Raw genomic sequence first — 10,000 nt, 5'->3', positions numbered from 1 at the left:
ACACACACACACACAAACACACAATAGCATACGCAATTACGCAGACACAGACACACACATACAATCACACATAAATAGAAATACGCAATCACATATACACACACACACATACACACACACAATCACACACAGCGAGAATACTCAGCCTCTGTCTCCTTTCCTTGCCTTCCACCCCTTACCACTTCCCCTTCCCTCTTTCCCTGCCCCTTAAACCCCTTCTCCTCCTCCTCCTACCCCTACCACTCCCACTTCCCCTTCTCCTCCTACCCCTCCCCCTCCCCCTCCCCCTCCTCTCGCACTTTCTCGCGAAGACGCCACTTTCCAAGACTCTCACTTGACGTTGGAAAATAATGCCGCCACTTTATCACGGTGTCGCAATGATGTGACAGCGTGAGGGGGAAGGAGGAAGGAGGGAGGGGGGAAGGGAAGGGAGGAAGGAGGAAGGAAGGAGGGGGGAGAAGGGAGGGAGGAAGGAAGGAAGGGGGGGAGGGAGGAAAGGGAGAGGAAGGAGGGGGAAGAGGGGAGGGGAGGAAGGAGGGAGTTGGAGAAAGGAGAAGAAATGAAATAAGAGAAAAAGAGAGGGGAGGGATGAAGTAAGAAGAGAGAGAGAGAAAGTAAGGAAGGAGAAAAGGCGATGACGGAGGGAGGGAGGGAATGAGTGATAAAAAAAAAATGAAGTGGGAAGGTCTGAGAAGGGAGGAAGAGGGAGGGGGAAGGGATGTTAGACGGGGGGGGGGGTCCATTAATCTACGCCGTCGAAATCTCTGAATAATGATAAGGAAGTAAGATTTTCTCTTTTCGTTCCTTTTTTTCTTCTTTTTTCGATCTTTCCAAGTGTCATTTCGAGTTTTATAGCGAGGAAATCATAGAGATAATCACCTCTTACCTCCGCGGAAGTGATGTTTAAACGGTCTTAATTAAGCGCTTCCGTTGAATAATTCTAAAAAAAATAAGAAATGTGATTCTCCTAAAAAAGAAAAAAAAAATCTCTTTAAAAAAAAGTCGAATATCCGTATCTCGATTGTCGTTCGTTTCAAGGAATTTCGTAAACAATTTCTAAAAAAAAAAAAAATGTTCGTATAGCGATGTCTGGCACACGAAGGAATTCACATCTTGTTTTCCTTGACATCCGTGACCTAATGTGACCTGGGATAAGCCTGCAGATCCTTGTGAAGTCTCTCTCATTCCTTCTAGGAGTTTCTTGTTCATCTTCCATTCCTCCTATTTCTCCCTCTTCGACGCTCTACCCTTCTTCCTTTCCCTACTTCTTCTCCGTCTTCAACGTTCTCCCCTTCTTCTTCTTCCTTTCCTCCTCCTTCTCCACCTTCAACGCTCTCCCCTTCTTCTCTCTTTCCTTCTCCCTCCATATCCCTCTCCCTCTTCCTACTCCCTCTCCCTCTTCCTCTTTCCACTCCCTCTCCCCTCTCCCAATCCCAAATCTCCACACTGACCTCAATCATCCCAACCCCCTCCCCCCCTCCCGCCAATCACAGACCATCCGGCACCGAATCCCACTTCTCACCGCGATTGTGATGACGTAACAACCAATCAGGATGCGAATCGCCGTTCCTCCCCCCCCCCCCCTCCGACGTGCTAACTGCCAAGTCACCGAAAGGACTTGTTTCTCTGACGCGTCGTTTGTCTCGACAGTTGGCAAGGATGGTGGGAAGGAGGGGGTCGGGGGTAGGGTGGGGATTTTGTGTTTGTTTGTGTGTATGTGTAAGAGAGAAGGTAGGTAGGTAGGTAGGTAGGTAGGTAGGTAGGTAGGTAGGTAGGTAGGTAGGTAGGTAGGTAGGTAGGTAGATAGATAGATAGATAGATAGATAGATAGATAGATAGATAGATAGATAGATAGATAGATAGATAGATAGATGGATGGATGGATGGAGAGAGAAAGGGGGGAAGGAAGGAAGGAGAGAAGAGAGGAAGGGAAGAAAAGAAGGGATGGAGGGAAGGAAGGACAGACAGATACACCGACAAACACACATACACAGACATGTGCGTATGCGTGTGCATTAGACAGACAGACAGTTACACGGATACGTATAGTTAAGGGAACAAGGCATAAGAAAGCGACGCCCCTCATTTCACATTCTCTCCTTCTCTCTTCCTCTTCTCTCTTTCCTTTCTCAACACTCTCCGCCCTTTCCACGCATGTGCGACTTCCTCTCGAGTAACGGTCATGCAATTGCCTTATGGCACCTTATCATAAGGACTATTTTCGCTCACAAAGTACAATATGAACATTAACAACCGTCTTTCAAAAAAAAAAAAAAAAATGTTATTTGATGTTATTACACTAATGAAATCTCTATATATAATTTTCTTTTTTTTCTTCGTCATTTTTCTACAATTCATTTCTAGTCAAACAACAATGAGAGAAAGAAAGAAAAAAATGCACCCGCACGCACCTATAATGAATTAACAAACAATAATAACGACGATGGTAACAAATGATAATAATAATCATAACAATAGTAATAACAATAACAATATCAATAATAAAAATGAAAATACTACTACTACTACTAATAATAATAATTATTATTATATAGATTTTAAAATATAATAAATAATAAAAAATCAACATAATAATAATAATTACATATATTTCAAAATATAATAAAAAATCAACATAATAATAATAATTACATAGATTTCAAAATATAATAAAAATCAACAAGCCTCAAAGAAAAGCAACTCCGAACGAAAGCCGCGTCCCCAATCCCGCCCGACAGAGGCAACCCGAGATAACCCTCAGCATCCTGCCGCATCCTTCTCCCTTCGCCGAGATGAATCCTACACGTGGAAGACGAGGATTATCTAATCCCGCAACCTCGAGGCCGAATCTGGGACGCACAATCAATCCCCTAATCGGTACGAATCAATAGTGCGAATCGCCAATCTTCTTTGCAATGTATCTCTATCGTGTCGGGTTGGGGGAAGGACGAATATATAAATACAATTAATTAAATAAATAATCTACGTATCTGTCTTTCGGTTTATCTTTCTGTGATGTATTATTTTTCATTCATTCATTTATAGTATTGTCTTTCTTGTATATATTTTTTCTGTGGGGGTCGGGTGGGGGGGTGCGGAGAGTGGGGAAGGGGGGAGGGTAGTGAGTTGGGAAGGACGAATATATAAATACATCAAATAAATGAATACGTATTTGTCGTATTTCGGTTTATCTTTCCGTGATGTATTATTTTTCATTCATTCATTTATAGTGTTGTCTTTCTTGTATATTTTTTTCTGTGGGGGTCGGGTGTGTGTGTGTGTGGAGGGGGGGGGGTTGCGGAGTGGGGGGGGAGGGTACGATAAGAGAATTGTCATTGATTTCCCGCAATCGGAACCAGTCATGGTAAGTGGGACGTCGGAGGAATGCCGTCTTGTGTGCGTCGCTCTGTCGGATGGTCTTTTTCCTCTTCCACTTTTCTCTTTCTCTGTGTTTATCTGCTTGTTTGTCGGTCTCTCTCTCTCTCTCTCTCTCTCTCTCTATCTATATACAATTTTTTACCTATCTCCCTATTTTTCTGTTTATCTTCTCCGTCTCCTCTCCTTTACCCCTTCTCTTTTTCCCTTTACCCTTTCCTTCCTCCCCCCCTCCCTTCCCTCTCCATGTCAAACAACCACATTTAACCACAACTTAAACTAACGCAAATACAGTCAAACAAATCGCTGAATAGACACTTCAGACTTCAGACTCCAGAATTTAGACCTCAAACTTCGTCCTTCAAATCCCCAGACTTCATCCTTCAGAACGTCAGACTTCAGCCTTCAACCTCCCAAACTTTAGCCTTCAGAATGTCAAACTTCGTCCTTCAAATCCCCAGACTTCATCCTTCAGAACGTCAGACTTCATCCTTCAACCCCCCCAAACTTCATCCTTCAGCACGTCAGACTTTATCCTTCAAACTCCCCAAACTTCATCCTTCCAACCCCCAAACTTCAGACCTCAGCCTCCAGCACGTCAGACTTCTTTCCTGCCGAAGGTCGTGCTTCTTCCCCGTCTGCCCGCTGGCTGCCTCGCCCTTGCATGAATGGGCGCCGGAAGGGTCATTCACACAATACACGATCGTCATGCATGGCAGTTTCTTGCCTCAAACAAGCGGTATGAATGAGTGGGATTTTTTTTCCATTACTTTCTTCTTATTCCTTTCGTTTATTTGCTCTCTTCCTATTTATTCATATCTGATTATACAACACGATAAAAGGAGAAAGGCAAAACAATATGATAATTTAATCTAAGACGGCTGATGTGATTAACGGAATTCTTTATTCTTATAATTTTATTCCTATTGTTGTTTTTCTTTCTTAAGAATATCTTTTCGCCTTATCTTCATCTCTGTATCTAGTCGTTTCTTCTTTTTGATATCATTGTCGTTACATTATCTTTATCATTACTATTATTAACTATTATCATTATCATCATTGCTTGTAGTAGCAGTCTTTAACATTTTTATTATCTTTCCCTTCTTCTTTCCCTCCTATTCTTTCGAAACCCTTTCTATCATTCATTTTCCTTGTCAATCATTTTAATAAATCTCCTCGGTTTCTTTACCTCTCAAATTCAACCATAAGAACTGGGAAATAAAAGAAAAATGAAAATGGACGAGAATTCAAAACACGCGCCATTTTCACATTCCCTCCATTTTTCAAAAGAAACGGTTATTTTCCGCCGCGATGGATGATATTCTACGCCCGAAGTAGTAAGGGCGTGTGCGTGTGGGCGTGGGCGGTATGGAATTAGAGTACAAAACGTTCTCAGCGGATCTCTGCAGGTTATGTTGTTTTTGAGGCGGAGGTTTCATGAGTGTATATACCTATTTATTATTATTATTATTATTATTATTATTATTATTATTATTATTATTATTATTATCATTATGGCTTCTTTTTGGGGGGGTGCCTTTTTCTTTAAATCTCTATCTGTCTGTTTTCTCTTTCTTTCTTTCTTTCTCTCTCTGATTGTTTCACCGCTGTTATAAGTGATGATCAACATGAAATATCGTTTGGATAAGATACCGTTGGTTATATATATAATGACTAATTTACTTGATCTATAAAAGCTAAAATTATACATCGTCTGGCTGCGGCAACCTACACTCATATCACAAAAATGATAAAGCAGCCAAAGTTTCTACACCGGAAAAAGGTCTAAAAGTGTACTTACCGGAACACTGTGTGTATCCGTCTCCTGTAAATCCCTCTTTGCATTTGCACGTGTAGTGAGCGGGCAAATTGCAGCACTCGGCATCGGGTGCGCATCTTGCTGCTAACTCTGGGATGAGGCACTCGTCGATATCTGGGAAGAAAGAGAAAAAAATATGAGTGATTTTGTTTGGCGTATTTTCTATTCTACCAACACTTCATTTTAAAACTCATAATTATCGCCGTCAACATCATATTAAATCTAATCGTATTCAACGTTGCCATGCAAATTGATACTGCTAAGCGAGCAATAACATCCTCTACAATTCAAAACTTTTTTGGCCCGAGTCGGAAGTAAATGCACACAAAACATCCTCTATACAAAAGCGCCAAGTGGAACAAGGTCTGTTTACAAAAAAAGCGAAAGGAATATGCAAGTCACAACCCATGTTCCGCCTTCCCTATCAACACCCTCTTCAGCTTCGTATTATAATCTCAAGGAAGCTGTTAATAGGTCTCTCCTCTTCCTTCCTACAATTCCATCGATGCTCTCTACCATTAGACAGCCACACTTACGGCACCATGACCATGAAAACGCAGAAGAAGCACGGGTATGATTGCACTATAAGACAAGGTTGTTAGCTGTTCCTCCGTCCCTTTCACCTCCGCTTTGTGTTTACGTCGGTTAGACTCCCGATCTTTCGCGAGATCTGCGGCGGTTCCCAAGCGATTCGCAGGATCGACCAAAAGAGGATATTTAATCATATATCCGTCTGGGGGGGAGGGGGGCGAGGAAGAGATATATGGTCGTGTACTTCGGTGGATTTCAAGGCCGTTCTTGTGGGAGATTTTGGTTTTACGGTTATGGTCCAGTTATTAGGATGAGATTTATTAGTTATTGTCATGCGATTCGGAATCAAAACTGATGCTAATCTTTAGAAGGCAAATCTTTGCTTGCCGAGTGACGAAAAGAAAAAAGTAATGGAGGAGAAAGCAGGAGGAAGAAGGCGTAATCTCACAAACAGTTACAGAGCGAAATGGTGACACCGGCATCCGAAATTGTAGTTCTCGGGAAGACATCTCCCCCTAGAGAAAAAAAATGAAAATAAAACTACAATTTCTTTTTACAATTTCCATTAGCAATTTAGACGCAACTGTTCTCCCCCTCAACAAGAAGAGGTCAGGCGTACGGACGACTCGAGAACCGCCAGCTAACCCAACAACGGTCTCGATGAATGCCGGCCGTGCCCCTCGAAATCCTGGATACGCTCTAGGAAACCCGTGCCCCGAGAATCCAGTCGGGCCGCGCGAAGGGAACCGTTGCTCAGTCAATGTCCTTCACGCAGACGGAGGAGAGGGAAGGGGAAGGAGGGGGGGGTGCGGGGGAAGAGGAAGGGAGGGAGGGGGTGAAGGAGGAGGAAGAGTGGAGAGAGATAAGGGGGAGGGGGGAGGTGAAGGAGGAGGATAGACTGGGTCTGAGCAGAGAGGAAGGGGAGGGGGGTAGAGAGGGGGGGAAAGGGCCCCTCCTCCTCCCACTCGCCTCCACGCTTGGCCAATGAAAGGTGCTGAAGATGAGCGCCATCCCTGAATTATAACCGTCGACATTGCTGGCGAATTCCGGTGATGGCTGACTGAGGAGCCTTTTTTTTCCTCTTTTTTTAGGGGAAGGGGGGGGGGGCCCGTCGGTGCTTGAAGGATTCCGTAGCGCATTTTTTTTTTTCTTTTTTACTTTTGTTCGCTTTCCTCGTATGGACGAAGGAAGTAAGAAAAAGAGAGAGAGAGAGAGAGAGAGAGAGAGAGAGAGAGAGAGAGAGAGAGAGAGAGAGAGAGAGAGAGAGAGAGAGAGAGAGAGAGGGAGAGAGAGAGAGAGAGAGAGAGAGAGGGAGAGAGAGAGAGAAAACGGAGGATAGAGAAGTTCAACCAAAATGCGTCACAGACAAATGAAGCTGCGTGACGCCCTGACGCAGGAGAGGGGGCGCGTCAACCCCCTCGGAGTGTGACCCCGAAGCCTACGTATTTCCTCCTCCTCCTGTGCTCTCTGCCTCGACGCCCTCCGCACAGACCTCACCGCTACGCCGCCGCAGCCCATTAACACGTGACGCTGCCGGCATGCATGTCAAAGGAGCATTGGGGAAAAAAAAACAGCTTCTACACTTGAGGATTGACAAGAGTTCACGGAAAAAAGAGAGAGATCCCGTAAAAAAAAAGAAAAACAGTTTCAAATGAAGAGCTTGGTGGGCGTTTTTTCTCTTTCTTTCTTTTTCTTTCTTTCTTTCTTTTTTATTTCGATGTGGGCGTTACTGACTGGGGGTCTAAATTCGTGATTCGTGATTCACTGTATTACATGGGAATATACATTTTCCGCCTTGTAACGAGCTTGTGAATCTGCTAATATGACAAACTATTTTATATTTGTAAAAGTGCTACATATGCTAAGATGATACGCAAGTAATATGAGCAGAATGTTAAAATGACACACGTACATGCACACACACACACACACACACACACACACACACACACACACACACACACACACACACACACAATGACACTGCATAGATCCAGACAGGAAGGAAAAAAATAATCGTTATTTATCAAGAGAAAAATGACACTGACAGAGACGAGAAATGCGTAGGCTTATCTGCTATTATATGGAAAATTATACAGATAAGCACAGCCATATAAGGAGAGGCATATCTTCCCTGCATCTTGAGGAGGCGAATAGCGCATGAATATATTTCCACGAATGCATAGCCTATTCGGAATTATTATGACAGACATCGACTCCTCGCCGCCATATTGGTTGTGAGGTTGACCAATGGCGTCTACGCTGGTCAATGGCCTTTTTAAACCTATCTTCGAATTTGAATTTGAAGCTCAGGCCGTTCTGTGCCTAAAGAAAAAGAGGAGGAGGAAGAAGAACAAGAACAAGAAGAGAGAGAGACAGACAGACAGATAGAAACAGAGACAGACAGATAGAGAGAGAAACAGAGACAGAGACAAGCATGCAGACAGACAGAAACAAAGTGAAAGAGAGCGAAAAAAAAGTTAAAGACAAATGATAGGCCTACAAATAAGGAGCACAGACGACACCGTCCGGCTGTCAAAGCGTGCGAAGCTTTTGCCTCAAGCTCTTTACATATTCATCACCTACCCTGCCACACACGCCCTTCGCCCACCCTTATACAGGGCGAGGCAAGGACAGGGACCCAGCCATGGCGGTTCGGGAGCCTATCCTTCGAGAATGCGTAAGGGGAGAGGAGGGGGAGGGAGGGAGGGAGGTGAGAGGAGGGGAGGGAGGGAGAGGGGGGGAGGGAAGGTGAGAGGAGGGGGAGGGAGAGAGGGAAGGTGAGAGGAAGGGGAGAGAGAGAGGGAAGGTGAGAGGAGGGGGAGGGAGAGAGGGAAGGGGAGAGGAGGGGGGAGGGAGGTGAGAGGAGGAGGGAGGGAGAGAGGGAAGGTGAGAGGAGGGGGAGAGAGGGAAAGAAAGGTGAGGGGAAGAGAAGGAGAGAGAAAGAGAAAAGGCGAGAGAGAGTAAATGGGATGAAGGGAAAGGGGGAAAGTTGACGAGGAGGAAGGGAAGGAGAGAGATAAATGGAGGAATAGAGACAAAGAAAGACAGGTAAATGCCACACATCAGGAAATAGCGAGCAGGAATGCAGAGGCGACCAAGAGAGAGGCCCGATATGACAGTCGGAATGCCCGAAAGCCCAAGAATGGCAATTCCTGTCGACATGTCACCATTCCCGCCATAGCCAGAAACAGAAAACCGTTAAACAAATTCTCATCATATAAGTTTTTATTTAGAATTTTTCCTCTGTCTCTCTAGATCCAAGTATAATGAAAATGAATAAAGAATAAAGAATATTACACAACCAAACCTCCATTTCCTCAAAAACGCGCGTTCTTGTACTCGACCATTTCCTGCAACCGGATTCAAAAGCATTCACTCCGACGCTACACGAACGCACGAGCTATGTTTACGTTCCATACCCTCTGCAGAATTTCCTCCTCTGGACACTCTCCACGCTGCTTACGGGACTTTACGTCGAAAGTAAAGTGGCTATCGAGCCTCCACGTTGCTCGGACCGAAGCCGCGTTCAAGTGTGACGGTGCAGAGTCATAAATAAAAGTGAAATTCCGCCGATAAACATGGCGGAGAGACAAGACAAAAGGTGACGTGATTTTGATTTTTTTTCTTTCATGTTATTGGATTTAACTGATTGAATATAAATATAAGAGGAGAGGAGAGGAGAGGAGAGGAGAGGAGAGGAGAGAGAAAAAAATATGTATATATATACCTATATATACATATATATACATATATATATATATATAATATATATATATATATATATATATATATATAAATATAGATCGATAGATCGATAGATAGATAGATAGATACACATACACACGTATGAATATACGAGTTCTTCTGCCCCTTCCCTCTGAAGGACAAATCATTACCCTGAGAGTGATATACGTCGAGAGCATAAAAAATGCCTCTCATAACTTCACTTTCCGTGGAGCATGAATCGATTTGTGAATCTGCCGATACTGAGGAATGTGGGAAGAAATTCTTTTCCTTTTTCCTCTCCCTCTTTTCTCTTTTCTTCTCCAATCTTCTTTTCTTTCTTTCTCTCTTTCTCTATCCCTTTCCCTCTTTTTTCTTTCCTTCTCCCTCTTTCTTTCCCCTTTCTCTCCGTTTCCCACTTCATCTCTCCTTTTCCCTCTTTCTCTCCCCTTCGTCCCGTCTCCCCCGCCCCTTCACACTTGCACAGGCGCTGAGCACCGGCGCGCGGAAAGGCGTGGGCGGCGGGAAGATGACTGCAGTTTTACACGT

The 10,000-nt window shown here is 44.0% G+C and overlaps 1 protein-coding gene across 19 annotated transcripts in view; it reads right to left on the bottom strand.

Annotated features, from left to right (window-relative positions):
* Positions 1–10,000, bottom strand: part of dpy (fibrillin-like protein dumpy) — a 255,844-nt gene that overhangs the window by 127,897 nt on the left and 117,947 nt on the right. For all 19 annotated transcript variants that reach the window (XM_070131759.1, XM_070131777.1, XM_070131778.1 and 16 more), the window contains exon 6: positions 5,177–5,308. In XM_070131759.1, the coding sequence (XP_069987860.1) occupies positions 5,177–5,308 (132 nt within the window). The remainder of the gene's footprint in view (positions 1–5,176; positions 5,309–10,000) is intronic.

The sequence above is a fragment of the Penaeus vannamei genome, chromosome 17 (assembly GCF_042767895.1).
Source record: "Penaeus vannamei isolate JL-2024 chromosome 17, ASM4276789v1, whole genome shotgun sequence".
In the NCBI taxonomy this organism is placed as follows: domain Eukaryota; kingdom Metazoa; phylum Arthropoda; class Malacostraca; order Decapoda; family Penaeidae; genus Penaeus; species Penaeus vannamei.
Note: the sequence above shows the minus strand (reverse complement) of the source record. Positions and strands in the feature narration are given on the sequence as shown.